The sequence below is a fragment of the Corvus kubaryi genome, unplaced genomic scaffold, assembly GCF_017639235.1.
Source record: "Corvus kubaryi isolate FWS band 111438036 unplaced genomic scaffold, C.kubaryi_AGA036_p1.0 37398, whole genome shotgun sequence".
In the NCBI taxonomy this organism is placed as follows: domain Eukaryota; kingdom Metazoa; phylum Chordata; class Aves; order Passeriformes; family Corvidae; genus Corvus; species Corvus kubaryi.
Genome location: NW_024581137.1, coordinates 34,708,290 through 34,734,577, shown reverse-complemented (window position 1 = coordinate 34,734,577; position 26,288 = coordinate 34,708,290). Strand labels below are relative to the sequence as shown.

The 26,288-nt window shown below is 39.3% G+C and overlaps 1 protein-coding gene across 12 annotated transcripts in view; it reads right to left on the bottom strand.

Annotated features, from left to right (window-relative positions):
- The window catches only part of SGCE (sarcoglycan epsilon), a 34,678-nt gene extending 14,845 nt beyond the window's left edge, over window positions 1–19,833 (bottom strand). For 5 of the 12 annotated variants that reach the window (XM_042044091.1, XM_042044094.1, XM_042044098.1 and 2 more), the window contains exons 1-6: window positions 19,637–19,831; window positions 10,956–11,060; window positions 7,014–7,136; window positions 4,415–4,572; window positions 1,388–1,460; window positions 369–570 (exon numbers count right to left, since the gene is read on the bottom strand). In XM_042044091.1, coding sequence (XP_041900025.1) covers window positions 369–570; window positions 1,388–1,460; window positions 4,415–4,572; window positions 7,014–7,136; window positions 10,956–11,060; window positions 19,637–19,745 — 770 coding nt within the window. In that variant the 5' untranslated portion in view covers window positions 19,746–19,831. Of the gene's footprint in view, window positions 1–368; window positions 571–1,387; window positions 1,461–4,414; window positions 4,573–7,013; window positions 7,137–10,955; window positions 11,061–19,110; window positions 19,244–19,636 lie in introns of those variants that run through there. The other 7 variants (XM_042044092.1, XM_042044095.1, XM_042044096.1 and 4 more) reach the window with 7 other exon arrangements.
- Between the last annotated feature and the right edge of the window lie 6,455 nt (window positions 19,834–26,288).

Genomic DNA, 26,288 nt, shown 5'->3' with positions numbered 1-26,288 from the left:
GTTTCATGAATTGGGAATGGTTAAAAACTTGAAAAGCACACCAAATGACTGCTCAGAAGTAAAACTGGGATTACAAAAAAACCATATTTACTACCAACTGGTTTATAATTAATAGAATTTATTAGTATTTCTTGGGTTATAACATTAATATATAGGAGCTGTGCCCTGTTGTAGTGGTATCTAACACAATAAATCCATATTATAACTGGGGCTCGGAACATGAGTAAATTTTTCCAAACATGAGTAAACTAACTCTAAAATATGAAACAGCAATTGCAAAGTTTCTAGAAAACCTGCAAAAATATTAGGCTTTTCAGTAAGAAAAAAACAAAAAATGAAGCAAAAACGTCATACTGACACATGCTTACCCCTCTTTCATGTCATTAATAGGAAGTGGAACTCTCCCTCCCCTGTCAAGGGCTGAAGTAATGTTTATAGCATTCAAGCGTTCTGGCTGCCATACATTTTTCACTGCTCCGAGGAAGTCACCAAGAACTTCACTTGCTAACATTTCTTCTACGTTCATATTCCTTATGAAGAATTCCGCTTGATACGGTAAAGGAAAATCTACTTGTGATGAAAAAGAGTGTTGCATTAAACAAAGGCTCCATAAATCAAAAAATAAATCTCCAAAATAGCTGGAGTAATGATTAATGCAATACTACTTTATGACTGATACACCTTTCCAAAAATCTTGTGTTTGAATTAGCTCATTTTGAACCTAATGTGATTATGTTTAATTCAATAGTGAGTACCATTAGCTGCTACTTGAGCTGAAAACCTTCAGTTATTTATAAAACAACTGGGAGATGAAGAAGCAGACTAGAGGAAAAGAGTATCAGCTGGTAAAACTTCATTAAACAGATATAATTACATTCATGCTAATTTGGGGGTCAAAACAGATCTGCAGCAACAATGGATTCTAACCCACAACACTCCAGAATGTAAATAGGTAAATGTGATAAAAATAACTAATTTTAAGGTCCATATGTCCATATTTGCCACAACCTGTTGTTTTCTGATTCTGCCTACACAATTGTTCATTGCATAAGGCAAACGCAGGACTAAGAAAACGAAACAATATGCAGAAAGACAATGAAATCCTTTATGTGAGGTCCATTTGAAAAGATGGGGCAAATTTCAAATTAAAAACAGTTTAATGAAAAACAAAGATGCAAACAGTTTTCTGTGAGTGAAGAAAAACAGTCCTGAATGACAGAAAAAATCTGGACTAAAAAACCAAAATGAATTAAAGCAGGAAAAATTCTCTTACTTCTCCCCTGTGCCCCTGTGTTTGGCTTGAACACCAGACAACTATTTTACAGTATTTATCTTCAAAAGCAGGAGCCCATAAGATGGTTTTGCTTATTTGGTTCAAAACACATACCTTCTGCTGACATTATATTAATGATCAAATTGTGTCTTGCTGTTTCAAAGGTACGCCTGTTATACGCAGTGATCTAGAGTGAAAAAGATAGGATTACAAAACATTGAAAAATGAAAATTATATCAATCAAACATCAGTGAAAGCTAAATTGATAACTTAGAAATACTTATCAGTTTTTAAGTGCTTTGCCCCCTTATTTTGAAGCGTATGAACATTCATTCACTAATATAAAATTCAAAAGGTAAAGTCAATTTATTTATTGCAGTACTACCTTCAAGTCAGAATATTGGAATTTTCTTGACCAGTCTATAGCCAAATACAATTACCGAAGGGATATATGTGAAAATTATATATTTTGGTCCTGATAGAAGTGTTCTGCTACACATGTGTATTCTTTCTCTTCTGTTACCTGTAAGAATCACCGTAAGGAAAGATTGTTTTCTCCATTTCCCAGTGCAGCCTCCAATTCCCCTCCATCAACACCGTAACATCTAAATTCATCGATAGCTCCCAGGGAAATAAACTACATGGAGAGGTTTTTAAAGGAAAAAGTGGGATGCCAGAAATTCTCATCTTTGGGACTGGTGTTTCGTTCTAGCTTTAGCCACAGTGAAGTCTCCCTCCATGAATGGATTCAAAATAATGCTCCAACACAACTGTTTTTTAAAAAATCCTAGAATCTGTAACTGTAGGGGAAGTGAAAATTAGGAGGTAGATGCAACATTTGTGACTCTTATAGCTGGAAACATACACCCTCATGAATAAAATATGCAAGGATACTAATCTAAAAGTTTAAATATCTAGGATACTTGAAATGCATGCAAGTGGCTACTTCTCAGTGGTGACTGTACTCCAAGGTTGTACTACAATTAAGTGCTCATTCATAAGAAATATAGAACAAGGATGGATAGCAGTATAATTAAGTATTATTTTCTCTACCTTTTTTTCCCCTGCAAGGTGATAAATCTTTCATGAAACAAACTGAAGAAGACTAATTTCCTTTCTAATTTTAGACTTCAGTTCACTCATTTCAAGAACAAAGGAGAGGCAGAGGAGTGACAATAGTGACAGAACTATGTTGCTTCTCAGCAAACCAAGCCACAAACCACTGTGACACTAACTATTAAATAAATGAAAGTAACAGATGTTGCACTTCTTTTAAAGGATTTGAATGAAAAGAAAAATGCTGTGGAGTATCTACTGCAGGTTTAAGTGGAGAAGGAAAAGCTTAACCAACATAATCAGATCTCATTTAATGTTACAATTTCATTATAAAATTACCTGAAAATAAATTTGAGATTTCTCCAGTCCTAATTCTGTTAATTTTTCAAAGGGTCGTTTCAACAGCAGTTGAACCACTAGTACTCAGAAAATCAAACCCCTGGTTGTACAGGCTCTCTAGAGGAGCAGGGCAGTACCCACTGTGAGCCTCCACTCCAGCAGTGGGAGCTGCCAGCATAGCCCACACACCACATCCAGGAATAGCAGAATTGCCTCTGTCCTGAACATTCATTCAAACACAGACTGTCTTTGCACAGCTTTCAAAGGAGCTTGAGCTCAAGAATGTTACCTGCTCTACTGCAGTGCTATGCGCAATGCTAGGCTACTCTAATCATCAGGTCTCCTCCAGTTAACTGGCCTACCCACAACACCCCCTCAGGAATTACATGATGGAAGTTATATTCAGGCCAGGAAGATGCAATCACTCCTCTCAGAGGGCATTAAGAAGAGGATCAAATGCATCTGCCCTCCTCACATACCATAGAATTAATTCAAAAGCCACATCTAAGACTGGAACTGCAAGGAATTAATTTGTATGCTAGGCAAGATTTACTTCAAATATGGCTTGGGGTCATGCTTAGAATGGAGGTCTCGATATAGATCCTAGAATCTAAAAGCACATGCAAAACATGGCAATTTTAAATAATGGTTTCCTCTACATGAAACTAAGCAAAGCCTGCAAGAAATTCTGCACATGATCAATTCTCAAATGTTATTTGTCCATTGTTATTAGAAATCAAAACAGAATCATGTATACAAAAGTAAGCAAGGGTGAAACTATCTGCAGTATAACTTAACATTAGGAGCTGTCATTCTTGAGGAAGAAAAACTACATCAAATGCAATTTAGAAAAAAAATCAAGGGTTTAAGACAAATACACTGCTGAAGCAGCAAAATGGCTGGAGCAAGTTAATGTGCAGATTTCTTAACACTGTGAACCACACAGTGTCTGATCCAGTCTGCTGCCTATGAAATAAATGATAGAAAATATTGTCCCTTTTCCCTTTAAGTTGCTGCTCAATGAATAATTAGTGTTTTTAAACATTTGAATAACTAACTCTCAGAAATATAGTTTTGTCACTGTTACACTCATAAGAACTAAATTCACAAAACTGCTAATTAAAATGAAAGCTATCAATAAACATGAATAATGAACAAGGGGATATTTGATGAAAAATTGAAAAAAATCCCAAACCAATCAAACCAAATCAAAAAACCCAACCAACCAAACAACAAGTAAACAAACAAGAAAAATAATCCCACAACTGCTTATTGACTGAACACTAATATAGTGGGGAAAAGTCTGGCCCATATTTACGTTGAAAGTTACAAAGTTACGAATTCAGTTATTCTTCAAGTACTGTTGTTTACAAAGGGGGGTTTTTTTGTTCTGTATTTTGAGTAAAACTTTAATATATAATTTAATATAATTTACTGAAACGAAATGCCTCTTAGAAAGTTCAAAGGCAAAAGTGAAAAGGTACTGCATGCAGCTTAACTAATTATTGCTTCTTATTAGCTGTACCTTTTAAGTAGAACATGAAATGTCAAACTATCTGGCTTTCTCTCAAAGGAGGATAAAATGGTACCTATGAGAAAATGTTCATATCACAAGTCTGTGTCCATGGCTTATAAACTTTTTAATACTGCAATTAACTATTCAAAAATAAGGGGGAAGTTACTGACAGTTCTGAACCTTACACTCTAAACCAAAATACATATTTTTGAACTTCTGAAAGAAAATACCTCAATGATGGTTGGTTTGCCCACATTTTCTACAGTTGGTGAGCCATACAGCACTCCATCACTGTATGGTGTCCTTTGTATATAGCGTAGCCATCCAGGTCTGTCAGGGTAACCCATTAAATTGGTATTAAATGTTATAGGATCATTACTTATTTCACCTAGATAAGAAAAATTGTATTAGAATATTTACAAGAAAACACTAAATGCTTTCATTTTAATTTTTCAACTAGGAAGTCTAACTCTGCTTTCATGTGTTTTCTGAACCTTTCTAAAAAGAAAAAACAATTAAAATTTGCTAACATTTACCATATCAGAAATAGGTGAACTATTACTTAGCACTTATAGGTATTAAGAAATTCATACCTGGAGAGCGTAACCAACTGCAGAGATAATGTACTAGTACTTCCTAGAATCTTGGCTGAGTGCACATGTTCAGTAACTAGTGGGTCTGATTTTTAGAACTCAGTTCCACCTCAAATTGAAACATCTAACCTCCTTACAGACAAAAGCACAAAGGTTTCAGTCCTTTAATTCCCCCTCCCAACTTACTTATATTCATGTTTTTAATGATGGATTCAGGTACTCAGTGTACTGTAAAGAGTGGCTGTGTAATCAATAATGCCTGAAAGCTTCTGTTAGCATTAGGATACACATAGAGGTCTTTGGCACCAATGGCCTGGCAGTCATTTTAATTTAGAGAACAAATTGTTTCAAAAAAGGATCAGACATTCCAGTGAACTGGATCCACTGATGGCTACCAAATACAGTGGTCCAGCTGAAATCTGTAAAAACCCCTCAAGTCAAACTAGTACATCAGTTCTTGTGGTTCTTATTGATACTCTTACAAATGTCTGGATTTTACTTCAGTTTATTTTAGCTTTTGTAAATGAAATCATGCCTGATCCAGTACCAAATCCTCACCACGAAGACAGTGTGCATCTGAGGCACAGAACTCAAGTCAAATCCATTCCAAGCCTGTACAGGCACCTCTGCCCTGCACTTCAACTCAGCTCTGAGATGGCAACAGCATTGTAGGAAAAGTGATGAAAGAAGATAACAGGCAGGCTGGCACAGAAGGCAGAAACCAAGCCCACTGAAGAATGAACAGCTCTCATCTCCTCCAGAGAGGGACAAAGAGAATGAAATGTGTTGCCCAAGCGTAACAAGTCTTTCTTCAGGTACACATTTACACATCTGGTAAAATGAACCAGAACCACACCAAACCAGTACTTGGGTGTAACACAACTTCCCTCACAATTCTCTCAGGACATCCCAGTAAACTAATCTATTGCATTCAGAATCACAGAATATTCTGAGTTGGAAGGGACCCACAAGGATCACGGAGTCCAACTCCTAAGTGAATGGGTTGTTCAGAGCTTGAACCCACAACTTGGCATTATTAGCATCCTGCTCAAACCAAATTCCCAGCAGCACAAATGATTTGGGCAAAATTCTGAAAGCCACCTGTGAGACATTCTGGTTTGCCCTTCCTTTGTCAAGGTAGGCCATGGTAATGATCCAGCTCAGCAGACAAAAATAAAAGGATCATGACAAAACCTGACCTCACAGTGACTTTCTCATACAATCACAATTGTCTATGGGAACAGCAATTTCAACAGGATCTCAAACCAGATTCCTATTGCCTTGGAATTACACAAATGTCAAGAGGCTGCAGCTGTAAAGACAATCCATCATTAGTAAAATTTCCAAGTTCCTTTCACCTATGTGCCAAAACTGGGAGAAAACTGGGACAGAGGCCAACTTCACTCTGCCAGTCACCACGACATAACATAAATGAAGACTCAGGTATCCATTTTTCAAAGAGAAGAAATTCGTAAAACATTTAGGTTTACTCATGTTTACTCAAATTTTAACCAATGCTAACAGAAGCTTATTTTTTCTTTAAAGTAAGTCTCAGTAATGGCACTCTCAAATCAATTCAAAAGTTAAATGATGAAACAGGCTTAGATTATGTGTGCACTGTACACAGTTTTTTCCTATTCTTATAGGAAGATAATCATATAAATTGGATACATTTATTTGTTTTTATTGTTAATAAGCATGGGTGGCTGAATGCTCTCTCTCTTCCCCTACCACATTGCTTACACATATCCTAACCTGTCAAAACCAGTATTAGGAAGTCTCATATTTGACTGAACCTTCTGTTTTGTCTTATGTTTACTATATGCTTTCAAATTGCTCCTTCATATAGCCTGATACATACCATGTCTGAAAGAGTGATCAGATAAATAGCATTTTTAACAGACAATTATTAAATTTCCACTATTTCATATTTAATGCTAAAGAAACACTTCTTAATATCAGATATATATAATGTGTTATTACACCTTCCCAAATTAAGTACATTTTGTCACAATACACAATTATATGCATCTTTTTACAAATTATCACAAACTAGAATATTTTAAAAGTGTAGGACTACACATTTTATTTAATTTGAAGATATTTCAACAGAAACTAAAACTTGTCCTGTTTATCTTATACATTGAACCTAAGGTATGCTAAGTAGACTTCAGTTTTTTAAAACAATATTTTTTCTGTATTTTTATATAATATGGAAGAACTTGGCATCTCATACCAGGCTTTGGGTAAGGAGGAAATTCCCCCTTAAAGTACTCTCTCTCCAAAACATGAACAAACAGAACTCCAGCAGAAGGGTATACATTCCGATCAGAGTGCACCTTAGACAGAATTGTGTACACTGAAAAGCAGAAGGAGAGATCAGAGACAGAAAAAAGGCAAAAATGAGACATGCTGTAGGTAACTTCATGCATTTCAACAGCAATGCAGGCATCTGGGAGAAGGAAAGCAACAAATATTAGACACAAAAGGTTAACAGATTTAAGAACAGAACACAGAGCAAACCCTCTCTTTGTCCAGGATCCCTTCCAAGACTGCAGTAAACAAAACTGCCTATGTTAAGATTTCAAAAGTTGTATAAGCTCTTTATTTTAATTGTAATTTAAAAAATGAGGAAGGCTATTGTAATTTTATAGTTGGTTTATTTGAAACATTACATTAATAAAAATACATTAAATGAATTATACAATCATGTTTTCCTGATACTTTACACAAAAAAGGAACAGAGGAATACAGAGGAACCTTACCAATCAACAGTTCTCATTCCCCACTGAACAGAAATGGCAGATGTTTCAGTCCTTGTGCAGAAAAGGACATAGCAATGCACTTCAGCTGACTTTCGTGAGTTCTTAAAGCTAGACTTTCTCAGACCAGCAGGCTCAGGAAAGAAACATCTCAAGCTATGGTTAGAGAGCTCTTTTCTGAAGATGTTGTGCTTGTATTGAAGGATAAAACAAAAGGACGTGGGTATTTATAGGCCAGTCAGGTGAAACTGATTCCAAACAAAAAAAATGAAGCCATGTTTTACAGGACTAAGAATTAAACCCTAAAGAAAACTTAATTCAGAACCATCAGCATACGTAAAAGTAATAAGCTGGTTTTTATTTAACACAAAATTCATTGATAAGCATATCTCTTTAAGGTATAACACATCTGATGCAGAACTACACACATATTTTAATGAATTAGAAGAATAAACAAACCACTACAATAAATTAGATGGATAAGAAATCACTTCATCAACAAGTTTCAAAATGTAAGTATAAACAGAGAACACTGAATTAATAGGCGTTTCTCAGGTGTCTTAATAAGACTGATTGTCGCTTATATTATTAATTTTATTACTACCAAATTTTAAGTCAATGCCCTGAAAGAATTGATCTTTGCTAGTAGATTTTGTTAGTGAGATGAGGATTACAAAAGTGGTAGATAAAGATGGTAAGTCACAGATAATCACACACAGCTACCAGTCTTGCTTGCCAAACTGAAAGGAACTTTATGAGAAATCACATCTCCAAAAAAAAATTATAGGCCATACAGCATGGAGGTGCTGTCATTGGGAAGACAAACTCCAAAAGACACTGCAGAGTCATTGTAACAAACTCATAGGAACAAGCTTGTAGGTCCTAGAGGGGCTAATTTCAACACTTGGATCAATAAGCAGGACACATTTGAAATGTGGATAAAGCTCATGTAATTTTTTAATCCTGGTGTAATTTTTTAATCCTGGTATAATTTCTCCAGCCTTATAATTATACCAACTTTCTTACTTGGGATCTGCTTAAAAAGGCACCACTAATTAGGCATTAATCACAGGCATTCCAGCCCTCGCACCATGTACTCTAAGTGGAATCTCTCTCACCTAATTTTAGATGCCTACAGAAACAACATGCACCACTGAGTTAGTCAGGCTCCTTTTATAGTCAGTGAAGAAGAAACAGACTCTTCTAGGGGTGGATTTATTTGATTTCTCCTTTAAAATGAGATGAATCATGTCCTAGATTCCAGGCTAAACTGACTAGCTCTCCATGGACTGCAGGAAGCAGCTGAGAGGAGATGCACACATCTGTAATGTAGACCTCCACATTTAGTTACATACTTCCCACTCTTCAAGCTTGATATTGCAGAATGTATAGCTCTGGATATACTACTGATCACATTCCACAGCATGTGCTTTTTCCCATATTTGAAAACCACTTTTAACACAATACTGAACAGAATACCTTTCTAATAATTTTATCTTAGTGACAAAATTAAAATTATCCTGAAATTTGAATTGTTACAGTTCTGTGTGGTTAATAAACCAGTTACTGTAATTTTCATTATGTAGACTTAGGTACAGTAAGACTGTTGATTTATTTACTTAAAATTAGCAAATAATTATCCAAAAAGCCTCTGCACTCAATTCTATGAATGAGCTGTAAACAGCACAAGGAAGTTAATTAATTTCCTTTAAAATATTTTCAAGAAAAGCTGAGAAAGTACAATAACATTAATAGAAGAGCTGACAAAAACATGGTGGCTGGCTAGAAGTATATTAAATACCTAGAAAAGTCTGGTTTTCCATTTCTGATGCTCTTCCTCAACAACAAAAATCCACTTCAAACACGAAAAACAATGAAAAAGTGATGCATATTTTTCTCCATAAGCAATTCTTTCAGAAAGAAAGAAGCATAATAGAATCAGCAGTTACTAAAAAAAACCATGTAATACTTATTTTGTCTGCTATAGGAAACCTATTACCACCACTAAATGCCTGCTCATTCCTAGCAATGAGACATTCCCTGCTGCTGAAATAAGTATCCCAGTAAGGATTTGATACAGATATAAACACTGATCTTGGTGGAAGTCTAGAAACATCTCTCAGAAGGAAAAAACCCAGAAACCTGTTTTATCTTGTAATGACAAACATAATGACACAAGTATGACGATCAAGAACTCAAAAGTTCTTGCCCTCCTTGTCAGAGAAGCCCTCCTTGTTTTCCCCCATGAAGTTTCTTCAGAAACAGAAGGAAAATTATGAGTCTTCAGCCCACTACAGCTATCACTAGCTTTTCAAAAACTAAACAAGTGAAATGCTACTTTCTTTGCAAGCTTTTAAAACCCACGATCATTTTCGTAAGACTGAGACTGGAGATGAATGTGTAATCATCATCTTGGGTGATCTAGGGAAGAAAGTGAATATACTTAACAAATTGATACTAAGCTAATAGCAGACTGCCAGCTGTGAATTATCTGAGCAAATTCCCTGTGATAGATAAAAATCTCAGGGACTGTGAAAAGCTTCTGTAAAACTAATCATGGGAAATTAAAAATCTTCCTTACATAGGATCACATCAGATTCCTGCTAGAATCAACTACCTTGACAGCACTGCTTTCCTCTTGCTTGTTTCTAGATCACTTGGAGGACTTTCTATAGATCCCAAGATCTCCTTGTAGGTCTTGAACATGGGCACAGCCCGGAATTCAGACAGCATTTTATCAGCCTGCATCCCAGAGTCTGTTGCCAGAAACAGAAAACCCCCACCTCCATAAATTTTAGAAGAGTCACCATGTTGGTTGCAGCCTGTATGTTGATGATCTTCAGGAAAGAATTCACCCGGAAGTTTTTGTTTCTGGAAATTTCAGTTGGTTCTCCCCCCGTTTATATTTACCAGATGAAGCACAATCCCAGAAAAACTTGATCTGGAGGCCAATCCCAGTTGCCTGCCTAGATGAGCAATCAGTGCAAAGCTTTTCCTCAGCCAGTGTGCACTAGCTACAATGTTTGATGTATACTTGCATAAATGACAGTAAAATAGTCTTTTTACATTCACGTGTGAGAAGACTTTTTCAAATTGTTACAGAGAAGTTACTGTATTAAGCAAACTGCAGAAGTATCTTCAAGAACCAGCCATGATAAGAAAATGCGCAGTATTAGGTATAAACACAGCCATTATTTCAAGCAAAGCTATAGGAACAGGAAAAGTCAGGGAAGACTAACAAGAACACGCAGGTCTGTGAATGTTTGAAGATTGAAGAAATGTCAAGTTTTCCAAATTACTTACCTTAAAATAGCACCCTACTCCTAAAACAAGGACATGACTAGAAAAGCAAGAGTAATATTAAAAGCAGGTTTGCTTGAACCAACATGGGATTTAAATTTACAACCTAAACTCACCATTCTTCTGAACAGCCTTTATTCTGCTGATAATATAACTGTGGGCTCGCTTAGTCGTCCAGTTAACAGTTCCATTATTGCCATCAGCAGAGCTTAGCAAAAAAGCTTTCCAGAATAAAACAAATGCAAAAAAAAATTAGTCATATCAACAGACTTCCACAAACAATCTGATCAGATGGGATCAGCTGCCTTCTACACCATGTTTTGGTTTTAGTCATGATTGAGGAACCACAGGTTAAAAAAATAGAGGTGTTTGGTTTGAATATATAAACATATAATAGTCTTTCTGACAGTAAAATTTTTGACACTCGTTTTTCCAAATACGCTAAGTTCATGCTAAATGCTTAAACCTCTGTGGACACTTTTGCTAACATAATTGTACAGATAACAAAGACGAGGAAGAGCATTCTCTAATAGGTATATTTGCACTGGCAGAACCTCACATACAGGCAAAAACATATATAAAGTCACTTTCACTAGAATAGTGTATTTCGGTCAAAGTAGGAAAAGTAATGTAACCAAGCTCTTCTTTTATAATGATGCTTATATAAAGACACATGGGGCTGAATGCCTTGCAGGCATAACCAATAATCAATTTTGAAAGAAGAACCCATTAAAATGGCTGTCTACATCCCACACAACTTGAACACAGCCTGAAATCAGCTGGATCCATGCAGCTGAAGGTGGAAGTTTCAAATGCAGTGAGGAGCAAGTGATTACTGGAGACAGAAAGCAGCTGTGGAGCTGACAGAAAGACTCCATCTCACCAGCAGCAGAGGTGCCTGAGAAAACTCCCTCCTCACTTCCCACTTTTAGTTCCTGTTCTTCTGTGATGAATAATAGCTATACCGTCTGTACAGTTACATGCCAACTGAAAGTGCAGAGGGAAGGCACTGCAGTCAGATGCTAGGAAAGGGAAAGTGGCCATAATAAGTATGTATTTTTATTTTTAAATAGTTTTGGAGTGAGAACTCATGTCAAACCCTGGATCAAAGATGGTTTTGGATTAGCATCTTAATGTCCTTGTAAAAACAGCAATACCAGTAACATCAAGTAGCAGTACTTGTGTACAGATACACCAGTTTGCAGGAAGAAATTAACACTTATTGGAAAACATGCACAGTACATGAAAGAAGCTTAAACATCTGTGGAAACCTCTGACCTGTTACACCAGGCAGCTATTACTGACAAGACAGTCTCCAAACAGAATTTAGGAGGCCAAACACATCTCGCTTAAGCAGTAATAAAGATACGCCACACTCAATCTATGCATGTAAGACAGATATTTATTATTGATAACTTCCAGAAAACACCCAAAACTGAATTGAGAATGAAGTGTAATAAAAAATTGCATTTTTAATGCACTTTTAATTTAATTTATTACTTAAATTTAATAATTTAGTTAATGCAATAATTACCATACCAACACTATAGTGTTTCTAACAACTTTTTTTCCCTGCTGAACTGACCTGCCTGTATTGCAGGTCTTACTATAATACCCATCCTAGCGATTATGAAATTTAGTACTGCACAGGACTTTAAGTGTAAATTTTAGTAATTCTTGAAAAACTCAAGAAATTCCTAAAATGGTCAAACAAACTTGTTCCATTATTTCAACAGGATGAGCTGGGCAATCAGAGGCTTGTCAGCTACAAACCAGCACCAGTACCAGACAAAACAATTAATACAAGATTAGATTACTGAATTATTAAATGGAGAATAGTATGAGAGTTACCATAGCTCTTGTCAAAATTATTATACTTATTACAATCCTTATTTAAACCTTATTAAGGATTTAATGCATCATTTTAGGCACTTATGGTGAGCCCACAAGATTTTTCTGATAAAGACAGTAATAATGACATGTCACCCTTAGCTATACAGTTTATCACCTAACACTTTGACCAAGAAAGTAGATACTAAATCATTTTATTATCCATAATTATCCAAATTTTATATTTAAATCCATTTTTAAAAAATAAAAGGCAAGTTCCACAATGTGTTTTTCAATATAAATGACCAGTAAGTGTCTTTGATTTGGGTTCCAAGTTGTGTTGGGTTCAGCTGTGTGGATTGAAGAAGTTACCTGTCCACCTCTCCATGCTGTGCTGCATTTCACAAGGGAATGGGAAAAGCAACCAGTATGCCTGTTTTCAGATCCTAGAGTTTACAGTGTGATGTTTTCATATATATCACCGTTGATTTGATTTCAAATGACAGGTATGAAAAGCAAGAGAATAGGGCTACTAAAAAGTTAATTTGTTTACATGAGCTTTCTAGTGGGTCTCACAAAGTTTTGGCATTAGCCTTATGCAACTGGGGTGGAGGGAAGAGAGGCGGGACAGAGAGGGAGATGGCGAGGGAGACAAAGAATGACTTGTATGTATAAAATTTACTGATAGAATTTGCAGGTAAAAACAAAGGCTAGGAGACTGACAAATAATAGAGATGACAGAACAGTCTGCATTGTCTGGTAAAAAGATGATCAGTGATGTGCAGTTCAATAGAATAAAATGAAGCTGCACACCAGGAACAAAGGCAGCAGCATGCCAAACACACACTGTGAGCACACAATTCAGGGATGCTCAGCTTGGGTAACAACCTAGAGATGCAAGGCAGGTTGAACAGGGCTTTCACCAGAACACTGGCTAGAACAGCTGATACATAAACAGCAACATCAAGGAGGAACAGGCAGACTTTATTTTTGTACTTGACACAGATACGATCACTGTTCAAATGCTCTGTCTAGCAGAGCCCTCAACAAGCACACTGACAACATGACGAAGGCCCTGGAAGATCTGAATATGATTAAAGGATGACAAAAGAGACCTTACACTACAGAATGCAGGGATTCAAACCATGCATTTTATCAAAGAGACAGTTTAGAATTAATTTAACCAGCCTTGTACTCACGATGAAAAAAATGTTAATAGTGTCAGGCTCTTCAGTCTGTTACACATGTTGCCACAGTTGCTGGAGAACCCACCACTGCCTTCAACAGCAGGAGCAATTCATAGCTCTGTGCCTGGGACTCAAACATGCCCAGATGAAGCATATCACAGTTTTTTCTTCTTTACTCCAATTCTATTTTCCTTTAATTATTCTTTAATTACAATTTTGTTGGTTTATAAATAAAAATTATTTTTATATTAATTTAGACTTTTTTCCCCTTTTTAAAGTACATTTGCATCATATTTAACAACTGAGTGTTTAACAGAGAGGACACACATAACAATTTCTGACCATGTAACAATCAGATACTTGACCCAAGTATCATGGGCCAACTTCACCTTCCCCATTCCTTTACTGCACTCTGACTTCCACACAGTATCCTGCACCTTTACCTATCCTCTTACTCCTTTGAAGTAGGATCTCAAGCCCATCTCTCCCACTATTAAAGGAGCCCACAGCTCCAGCTCTCAAACTCCGCCACTTCCTCTCTCTCCTACAGCTCTGTCTTCCCCTGGGACCTCACATAAGCACGTGCTTGTTACTCTGATGCCATCGACCAGGGTTGGGCCACGCTTACACTGCCCCTTACTCTCTTACAGCACAACCCTGCTCCAAAAAGCTACCCTTGCACTCCTCTACTGCATATCCCATCTGACTCAGTCCTCCTTCCTGAATTCAGAGCTGGAAGTGCAGATCCATACACAGCACATTTTTCTGAAGGGCTGCTGAGAATGACACAGCAGAACAGTTAGAAACTGACATCGCAAGCTGAAACAAAACATCTGTGAAGAGAGAACCATCTGCACCAAGGTGCTTGGCCCACAGCTGAAATCAGAGCTTGTAGCCAGGCAGTTACTAAGGATCCACTGGTATCTGCACTGGATACTTGCCCAGTTGGTCACATCATCCATTAAAGGAGGCAGAAGTTGCAGCACCCACCTACTCTCCCCTCCTCTTCCAACTTCCATGCACCATCCTCTTACCTACTATGTAGTACATGGCAGAAATTTACTATGAATTAAAGTGGATTCTCTCAGTGGAAATTCACATTGAGATTGGATGTTTTCTAACCCTCTACAATAACAGCTACTACGTAAGAAATAGGAATTATTTTGTGTTAGTTCTCCACCGCGGATTGCTCAGATTCCTCTACATTCCATTCATTCAAACTGTTTAAAAGTCCAAATCTACCCCAGAAATGCGTCTCAGCTCTGTTCTTATTCATCCTTGCTCAGTAGGCAATGGTTTTCCATCTGTTCCGGTGCTATCCATTAATTACTGTAACATCTGAACATTTCTCCTAAATCATTCAAGAAAAGTAACCAAATAAAGCATTTGTCAGTCTCACTGTTAAACTTCAGTATTTGCATTCATGGGAATGCTACAAATTAACTACTGGGAGAAAAAAACCCTCATGATTTATTACTAGTAGCATTTGCCCGCCACCATTCTCCCTCCTACTGCAGGCCTGAAAAGAGAACCAAATTAGGTTAGCATTTCCAGGAAGGTGAGGAAAACATTGTCAGTTCCTGTGGGTCCAGCGTAAGGCCCATGAGAACGCCACCCTGTAAGCCTGCTATTCCAGGATGCTCCTACATTTCTACCATATCTTTTGATGTGAATTATCAGGGTAGCCCTGCAATTGCATTACAAATTTCTGAAGTGACAATTGTTCTGAAAGACTAAAGAATTCAGAAAAGTCATTGATTTCAAGATGCTAAGATTTCTGTCAGCTCAATAGGTTGTTCTAACTTCTTATTTTCATGGCTTGGACTGTCAATAAAATAAGCTATATTTAAAAGACACTTTGGCTGTTTGTGCTGCTAATGTAACAACATTTAGACACAGACCATGTTTACATAAACCATACTTTTTGTCATTATATAATGAGCTCCATAACCATGCTATTAACAAAGCAATGTATCATTTCAACCTGTGTAACTTGTTCATGTTAATTCCAACAAAACAATACTCATCGGTGAATACTGAAATCCATGCCTTCAGCTCTCAATCCACAGCACCTTGTTTCACATTGAAAACACTTCAGCAAGATATTCATGCAAAAACTCTTCTCAGGTTAGAGCACTTCTTAGTTCTACTACTTCTTGCTACTAGTTGCTTCAAAAGCAGTTCAGCTGATTAGGAGGGAAATTAATATTTGAATTCTCTGGTTCCTAGTCTCTTCTGTGTCTTTCAAATTCCTATGGAAGTAATCAAAACTAGCAACTCCCTCCTTTCATCTAGATGTCTGCCAAGGAAGGCACTCTACACTGATAGTAACTGCTATAAATGTATCACTATCTATTCAGGGAGAGTCCAAAAGCTCTTCAGATACTGAAAAAAGAGATACTCTTGTCTAGATTTTAAATTATTTTTTCTTAGTTTGATTGGAAATATTCTTTCTTCTAAAGAAAGGGTTTTACTTCCATGACTGCAATTCCTGAAGTACTTTAATGAACTTCCAACCACATCTGAAAACATCATGGAGCAAAAATAAGCCTCTCTACACATTGAACAGTTACATCTTCTGCTATAAAGCTGACTTCTTATTGTCTGGCTTTAGGACCTCTAAGATGTCTCCATGTACCGCCTATAAATAATATGTTTCTGTAATGAAAAGCATATTAATGGAATGGTTGCTTTTCCCCTCCTGTAATTACTTATTCAAGTAAGTACCTGTTGACAGTAGATTTTATGTATTGACCTGGCTCACATTAGTACAGGCAGCATCTTCACAGGCAGACAGACATACAGAGGCTCTCTGAAGGAAACCTGCTTCTTTGCCCTTACGGTTGCACCCACAAAAGGAAAAAGGACAGGTGTGCTGTGGTGTTAGTCTGAAAACACCAGCCCATCTGTGAAATGTTCTGCCTCCCTGCGCAGGGCGCGGCTTAGCAGTGGAGTGTTGCCAACAGCACTTCTGCTGTCAACAGCAGGACAAGTGCAGGGATCTAGTTCAGCCTCCTGGATCCCTGCCCCAGCCAGTGATTTCACAGCTGTTTCACACAGGCATGTCTGCAGCCCTGCTCAAAGGGGGCATTCCCAGCACATTCTTCATCACCTAGCATAGACCAGTGGAAACCATCCCATACCAGTCCTGGTCAGCACATACATTTCAGTGAACTACTTCTGTGGGTGGACTAGTTTTCAGCCAGATGACCCAATCCACAGTATCACTGTACAAGTTATTCATCACCAAGGGAAGCAGCAAATAATCCCTAGCTGTGCAAGGGCTGGAGAATGCTTTCTGGCAGCAGTGCAGCCTTATCACAAATTAATGTGACCACATAACCACAGCTTGCAAAGTGAGAACTAATGAGCTCTTCCCCATTTTGACCCCTTTATAGGGAAAGGAGAATACAGCTCCATTGCTCTACAACTCCCTATTCTTTGGATAAAACAGGGGTTTCAGGGACAACATGGACACTGACAATTAACTCCTCAAGTGCAGAAATATATGGCAAAACCACTGGCCACAGTCACTCAAATAACCTTTTGATAACCACTCTCTCTGCAGATACACAATATGGGGCAATTCATTGCTCTGTCAAACTAATATGAGAGACATCTCTACTAGTGTAATTTAGCAAACTTTTATGAAGTCTGTTACTATGAAGCTAGAGTCACAGAACAGCTAACTAGTTTGTATTAGAAATGCTTAATCCTATATGTCCCTTCTCACAACAAAGTCCCATGTTTTCCTAGCAGTGGAGGATCATCAGCTTGCATTTGAGAGTCAATACCTTCAATTGAGTACTATACTAGATCTCTAGGAGCAGCTGTTGGACTTCCGAAATCACTCTTACACCCTTTAAATTCTTAATTCTCTTGAAATCCCTGGATTTTGAAATAATGTTTTGCCTCAAGGAGGACAGGGTAAGAGGCACAGTGACAGGCAGACAACCCTTCTGACAGCAGCTGTCCTCCAAAAAGCCTTTTTTCATACAAATTTAAGAAATGCAAAAAGCATAAGTCAGCTTTCTTCTGTAGATCAAGTGCTACAACAGAAATGGGAAAAACTAATCTGTATTAGTTGAGGAACACTAAAAGAAATCTATTTACAAATCCCATGCTCCTTCTCACGTGCCATTTTGTCTGTAAGATGTCTCTTGCCTTGTTAAGTAATGCTGCAGTACTGCAAAGTCTACTTACGATCAGGATTCAAAAAAATGGATCTTCATGCTGGGCTATGGCTCATCTTGGAGCCAGCAGATGAGGTTGGAAGTTCTTTTCTTAGGGAGAACAGAGGGGAGCTCAGGTGAGCTCCTGGGACAGTTTCATTCACATTAGGAACATACTACAAACCTCCACCTTGCCAAAGAACAAATTTTTTATAGGTATCTCTTAAAAGAATGTAACTGAATTAAAGTTCATTGCTCCTTTTTTACATTACTTTCAAACAATGTGTTCTTCTGTTTTAACCAATGAAATCTAACTGAACCAACCTTAGAAAGCCCTAAGTGGAAAAGTTATCACTAAAAAACCTTAAGACCTCTTCCCTTACAATGTAGCCTGGAAAGGACTTGTGCATTAAGCTGACAACTCAGCTTCTAGAATGTCATTTTAGTTGACCTTTTTAAAATACATTATTTCAGTTGATACTGAAAGCTCATTCTAAATTGTCTTAGTTCTTGCTTGGTTGCTATTCCACAAACAGTCATGGAGTTAGAGGCAGAAGAGGCAGGAAAAACTTCCACTAAAGGGGAAAGCAGGCTCTTGCATCTAACAAATGCAAAGTTTTATTGTCACACTGAACAACTTCACACTTAAGTTCTTACCATATCTTTAATATATCCACTGCTTCATGTCGTATGGTTGTAAGTAAAAGAAGTATTAGGAGAGTACCTAGATACTATTCAAGAGGATATAGAACAAACTGCTAGCAGATAACATACCACTGACCTCTCAGAACTCAAAATAACCTAAATAGATTTCTTGCTCTTAACTTGCTCTTGGTGCAACAAGTCTCACAAAGGCAGTCCTGTGGCTGGGCTGCTGTTAAGTGTTAGCTGTTTGATGTATTTCACTGTGAAGAACCTTGTGGGTGCAAAGCCTGCCTAATGCATGAAAGCTATTATTTTCACGCATTTGGGACCAGGATCAAGAGTTTTTCTGAACCCCTAATTCCGGCACGGTTGGATTAAGTGGTCAAGACGGGAAGAAGGGAGAAAAAGGACAACGCAGAAGTCACCTCCGTACTCACAACAGCCCGTCTCTCGCGGCAGACACCAGGTCGAGCGAGCAGAGAAGAGCAGCGGGCCCGGCCCAGTCCCCGGGAGCGGAGCCTCCCGCGCCATCCAGCGGCTCTTAGCCAGGCCTGGCTCCCGTGCCCCGCCGGCAGTCCCGCTCCGGCCTCACCGGCCGCCCCCGGACTCCCTCAGCCCGGGGCCCCGCCGGGCTCGGGCGCGCCCGTCGTGCCGGGAGGGGCTGCGGCTGTCCTAGGGCGGGGGCGCGCAGGCCGCCGTCCCTGCGCCGCCTGTGGAGCGTCCTCCGGGAGCCGCCGGAGCCGCGGCATGGGGGGATGCTGGGACAGCCCGGCCCCCGCCCTGACAGGGGGCACGGAGCAGCGGGAATGGGGCGCACAGCGAGCCGCAGACAAAGGGCGAGGCGGCGGCCGGTGCCGCCGGGAGGGCACGCGAAGCCCGAGCAGAGGGGGTACCGCGGCGCAGGCCGGCTGCTGCCGGTGGGGCCCGCGACCGCTCGCCGCGGGGAGACGCGCTGTGACCGACCTGTCAGCAGGAGCGTGGTGAGGGCGCTGTGCGGCCACGGCCCCGCCGCGCAGCACCGCATCGCTCCCCGCTCCTCCGCCTGCTGCTGCCGACACGACCGCCGCCGCATCCTCTGTGCCACCAAATACCGCTACTCCTGCAGCTGCCACCACCACCGCCGCCGCCTCGCCCCGCGGCGGCCGCAGCATCCTCCCCTTCCCGCCCCGCTCCTCCCCGCCCCGCCCCGGCGGCCGTCTCCAGGCAGCACGGCCGGGAAATTCCGGGCATGCCGGGAGGAGCCTCTCCCCGCCATGGCAGGGTGAGCGCGGGGAGCGGAGCTGCTCGGTGCTCCGCGGGACACGGTTCCCCTGAGGGCGGGGGCAGAGCGGCTGTGGGCCCTGGCGGGGGCTGCCCTGCCCCGCCCCGCGGTGCAGATGTGGCGGGACGAAGCCGTGGTGCCCCTGGTGGAGGGGGCAAGGCAGCGGCTGAGGTGCCTCGCCCAGCGCAGCCTAGCCCCGTGCCCTCCCTTGGAGCCAGGGCAGCGGAGGGCGGCGTCTCACACCTCGCAGGCTTGCCTGGTGTACACGAGTGTGCTGTGCTCTTGGAAAACATCGTGGCAAAAGCTCTCGCAACAGTAGTTTTCTAAGCACCTTACCCCATCTTACTGGAGAGGGTCCAGCAGAGGGTCTCAAAGATGATTCCGGGTCTGGAGCGTCTGTCTTATGAGGAGAGACTGCCGAGGCGGGCCGCTTTAGTCTAGAGAAGCCTGAGAGGGGATCTCATCAGCGCATGTAAACATCTAAAAGGCGGGTGCCAAGAGGATGGTGCCAGGCTCTTTTCAGTGGTACCCAGCAACAGGACGAGGGGCAATGGCCATAAACTGAAACACAAGAAGTTTTACCTCAGCGTGAGGAAGGTCTTTACATTGAGGGCAGCAGAGCACTGGAACAGGCTGCACAGGGAGGTTATGGACTCTCTCTCTCTGGAGACGTTTAAAACCCACTTGGACACATTCTTGCGTGACCTGCTCTAGGTGACTCTGCCTTGGCGGGGAGGTTGGACTAGATAATCTCTAAGAGGTCTCTTCCAACACTAACAATTCACTGATTCTGTGACACCAGCAGTAGGGCACCTCGCAGGCTTGCACACAGATGTGGTGTGCTCTTGGAGGACATCACAGTGAAAGCCCGTGCAACTACAGTTTTCTGAACAACTTACCCTATTTTAAGCCTATATCCCTACTCTACACCAAGGTGGTTTGTTTTTTTCCAGTGTTCAGCAGCAGCTCCTGCAGCTGGTGGTGGTGTGAGTGGGGTGTCTGGAGGGGTTGGTTGGGGTCCCAGCTCCAGGCTCACCTGTGTCAGGTCTGACCATTCCATGCTGTCTCACTTCCACTGTCTGCATTACGCTTTCTGGACTCAATACTGATTTTTGACTGTCATTTAATATCTGTGGCATAGCCCAAAAGCTATGGCAGTCTTTGCTGAGCTGTGAAAGCAAATCTCCCTGTGGAGGATGGAAGAACATTGTCAAATGTAGTTCTTGGAAATGGTGATGTATTTTGAGAGTAGGTGTGTGTGTATGTCATATATAACCACTTAAGACACAGTGCTATGTAAATACCACATTTTCTTTTAGGGAGCTACTCTCTCTCAGCTTTCTGAATGATACATGTAAGAGTAGTCCCTGTACTAGAACAGCATATTCCACAACTAAAGCCCCATCTTAACAAATAGATCAGATTTTACTTTTATTTTCTCATTCTGGTGGACTGTCATGTTTGATATTTGAAAATTGCACCATTTTCCATTATCCATGAAAATAACCTTCCTTCATTTTGCATAGAAAATTTTGATTTCTCATGGAATTTCATTAGCATTTCCACTCCAGCAAGCCAAACATATTTGCAAAAAAGTAATAATAATTGTATGCTTTTGAGGTTTGGAAGAAAGAAATATAATCTGTCTTACTCAAATTGTATTGACCTTATTGAACTCTTTATAAGCAGGGGAAAAAAGACAACTGTAGAAGACTTTACCTCATCTGACTTTAGTCTTGTTACAGCTCTAAATTTCCATTAATCCATCTCACGAAGGCGAACTTTACATAGCAAGAGGTTCTTCAGTATAAATATTCTCCCTGACATTAAGATGCAAAATACTCTGGTGTTTTAGTCAGCCAGCTCATTATCCCAGATAAAGGACTTTTTTCTTCTCATTCTGCAGAGACTTTCAGAATATATTTAATTTTTAATTTGACTACAAAGGTATTTAAGAGCAGAAATCACACTCCTTCCCCTTACCTGTGCCTAGAAGTACTCCTTGGTTTCGTGGCACTTTATAATTTTGAGTAGGCCTATTTCCTCTCTGAAGTTAAATGGGATTTTTTTGCTCATTCCCTTATGTAAGTATACATAAGATGCAGCTGTGCCATAAGAATCTCAGATAGCCAGCTCACCCTATGATGGTAATGTTTAGACTAACAAGTGAGAACACTGGTAGCTTTCCAACAATAATTTTTATGCTAGCGAAGTGTCTGATTTTTGTAAACATCTGTACTGTCATCAGCTTGTTAACTACCATTTTCTTTCCAAGTATTGCATGTTGAGATGTTATGCCCTATAAAACTGTCAACATATTTTTAATGTAGTAGCAGCACTGTAATAGTGTTCAGTGCTTTGCCACCTTTGCATAGAAAGAAGGCTCCGTTTGTCTAAAACATGTTTGTGAGATGTACTGCCTGAGAAGAAAAGGTTATGTGTCATGGACATGTAAGGAAGTGCCACAGGAGCCTGCCTTGTCCCACTGCTTCCTTCATGGCAGTCCTTGTGGGTGGGTGGGTGGGTATCTCTGTCTTTTTTGTTAAGCATATCTTGAGGCTGGGATTCCAAAGCACACGTCACTGACCCAGCCCTGCATGACAGACTGACTCACCTGAGAAACTTTGGCTACTGCAGTGCACTTAAGAATTCTACCCTTACATTCCTAAAATGAAGTGATATGGATGGAACAACTTGTTTAAATCAGCCACCAATGATTTGATATTGATTAGAAATACTCCCTCTGTAAGTATTTCTTTCTCCTGTAATTTAACAGACTACTTGTATTGAAATTAATTGAAAGGGAGCAATAATGAGACATTTTTACAGAAATTGTTCTGTATTCCATATTTACTGCATTTACTTTCGCAAAGAGGAGAGTTGGCTTCTAATACTACAATAGCTTTTAGGTAAAACTTTCTAATTCCAGAGTATAAACCCCTCATTTTTTAGGGATGCAAAAATTACAATCACTGTTTCCCTATGCATTCTGCAGACTTCAAAAGTTTATTTTGTTGTTCAGACACATTAGGAGGTTTATTTCATGCAGAAGGAATACAACCTAATCCATTTGCCTCTCTCTTTTAGAGCACAGGTTGTTCCAGCTTGATCTTCATAGGTACTGAATGCTTGCAAGTGTTTGGTGTTTCTGGAGATCAGCCTATCTAAACAAAAGAAGGAAGGGTAGTCTTTTTCTTCCCTTCCTTTTTTTTTTTTCAGGCACTCTCATGAGAAAAATATTTTTATATTGTTGTATAGCTTTCAGTAAAGTTTGCAACTAGTATACCAAGTCATTATGTAAGACATAAAGAGAACAACTGCAATTCTTGTTCCAGTTTGCAAGTGCTGAGTTTATAATATCACCATTAATTACATTCCAAGGATTCTTATTTCTTTTGTACATCTGTCTTTCTAATGTTTACTGGGAGCCTTTTGGCATGTTAATGTAGTAATTTGTGACTGCAGTACACTATTTGTTTTTATGCAGTGTTTAACTAAATGTTTTATATGCAGCACTGCTACAGGATACTATATACAACAAAAAAATCTTAAAAAATTACAGGGTTACGAATTTTTGTATTATGTCAACTGCATCCAACAGCTGCTTATTGAAACAAAGCACGTTATTCAAAAATAACTTCCACATTTGACCAGAAATAGATTTTATGAGCTGTTTTTAACTGATTTAGCCCATGTATTTTATCTTTAACTGTAATTTTAACGTGTAAAGAGGAGCTCAAAAGATCAAATTACATAATGTAGTAGTTGTCTCTAGAATCTGGCATGTATTTTGGAAAATACCATGTGTTCAGAGAAAGAAGGTTATACATATCCAAATTTAGGAGTGATAAACAGGAACAAATTTTTTAAAAAAAGACCTTGGAAGAAATAAGAAGTGCACTGTAAGTTAAACCAGCCCACAAGTGATTTCAGTTTGCTGAAGCAGCACTTGTATAGCCAGCAGCCCTGTGTGACAGTGACTTTGGCCTTATTTTAGAGGCTATAGTTTCACATGTTTGTGTAGTTCTTGGTGGCTTTTAAGACATGCTCTACTGCACCTGAAATACTGGTTCTTGTCAACATTATAGCAAGCTTTCACTCCTTTATATGTACAAATAGCCCATATTTGTCCCTCTCTCCCTCTTAGGACACAGTCAGGGAGCAAGGAATGAAATAATATTGAGGTGTGCTTTTCTTTTATGAAAAGATTCCATTTCAAACATACTTGCTGCTGGGTGCTCACTGATGGCTCACACTATAGTTAAAAAAAACCCAACTATTGGCTGATTTCCATCACAATTTTTCCTGTGGTCAAAGCTTTTAGGCAACATGTTGGTTTAAAGAATTAATGTTGCTATCTGGGTTTCAAACTGCTATTCTAAAAAAATACAAAAATAGCTAGACAGTGGTAAGTTTGATTTTTCTTTACTTGCTCTGTATTGGGGAAAGCTGCATCTTGTAAAATGGCACCGAGAATAAATACTGTACACGTAATGACTTATCATAGGGAGAAAAATAGTACCAGAAGCATCATCTGAATCTCTTAAAATGTCTGTTTGTAGTATTAGATTAGCAAACTTCTTAGTCCAGTATAAGTAGGACTAAATTAATATTTCCCTCATTGTTTCTGTGAGCTCTGCCATTTCTAAACTCCTAGGTTTTAAGTTGGCTTAATTTCTTTTAAATTCTCCATAGAGAAGTTAGTTTGATGATTAAATTAGTTTTGAATTCTGAACTAATTATTGTGTCTTCATTGTTCAACAATTCTTACAAAAATTCCATGTTTCAGCCTTTTTTGTAATCCTCAGCAAGAGGAATCTCCCTCACCTGGGAAGGTAAGAGTGAGTGTCTGTTCAAAAGCATTTGTGAAATACAATTATCAGAGTTAATGGCTGAAAAATGAAAGCTTCTAAATTCTGCTAACATGTGGCTTACCAAAGCTATGCACCTTGTGTGGATAATGTAACTAAGGTCCTCTGTACTTCAGAGGTTCTCTGTGTGGAAACAGGAGAATATTTATAGTTTGGATGAACTTTTTTTTTGGTTTTCTTTTTAACAGAGCATAGGCCCTGGAATGCAGCTGCATGATGATACACTCCCTGGATACACAGAAATAGCTCAAAAAGAATTATTAGAGAAAACAATGAGCTAGATGAGCACATTGGTGAATGCAGAGTTAGTAAATCCTAATCTCTGGCAAAAATGCCCATGTCTTCTCCCTTGCCCAACTAATTTATTACAAAATTTACTGGAAAGGGCTGGCATTATCCTAGAACCAGTATTTGTAGTGAAAGCAACTTATTATCTGTGAAATGTAACTAGACTGAAAGTGGCACATTCTCATTCAGGGTTTCTTGTGCATCAGCATAGGTGAGACTGCATATGTCTGTGAACTTAAGTCCTTTATTATGTTTGATGCAATAAGTCAGTGGTGCTTTGGAGAAGTAGTTCCCATGTCAAAATGGAATCTATGAATAATTTGGGGGATGGAATACTTTGCAGGAACTCTTGCAAATGCCAAACCTTGGATGTCAGTATCACATTGGCCAGGTTACATAACACATAGATCCAGCTTAATTAGGAACTCTAAGCCCAAAGAAGTGGAAACATGGGCCAACACTGAACAAGGTGTAGTTCCTCCTATGGGAGTAGTCAACACCCAGAGCTTAAGGCAAGATCTTTGATAAAAACAAGTTAATCTTACATCCTAGATGATGAATAAAGGAGGGTGTTTGATTTTTACCTAGAGTAAGCTCTTGCCAAGAGTGTGGGAGTTGCAGAAAACACCTCAAAGGAGCAGAGCAAAAGTTTGTGACAGGTGTGTTATGTGCAGATTTAAGAAAACAGTTTGATGAAAAATGGAATGTTTTCAGCCTGAAGGCATGAAATTTGAAAGTGATGTTAGGAGAAAGTGCCAAGGGTCACATAGAACAAAGAACAAGTTTTCTCTCTGTTCCAGGACAAACTTTGCTTGGAGGAACAGTGAAATACTTGTATGTTTTCTTTTAAATATGTATCATGTGCTCTCCAATGTGTTTGTGTGAAGTATTACCTAATATGGAGAAATCCAGGCTGAAAGTGGCTCTTTGAGGGTAGCAGTTAAGAAAGACCAAAAAAATAAAGAGCATGCCACAGAGTACAATAATTGGATTTACAACCAGGAGAACATGGAGGCTGGAAGGGCTGAAGTTTCAGGATTGTTGAATGTGGTTCTGTTTAAAGTGGGATCCGAAGGCGTGCCTTATCTAAGCACATCAGAACTAGTTTCAGTAGTGTGGAGTTCATATAGAGGATCTTAGCCTAGTTTTGTGTCTTGTATAGATGTGATTTTATGAGATATATATTGACTGAGAA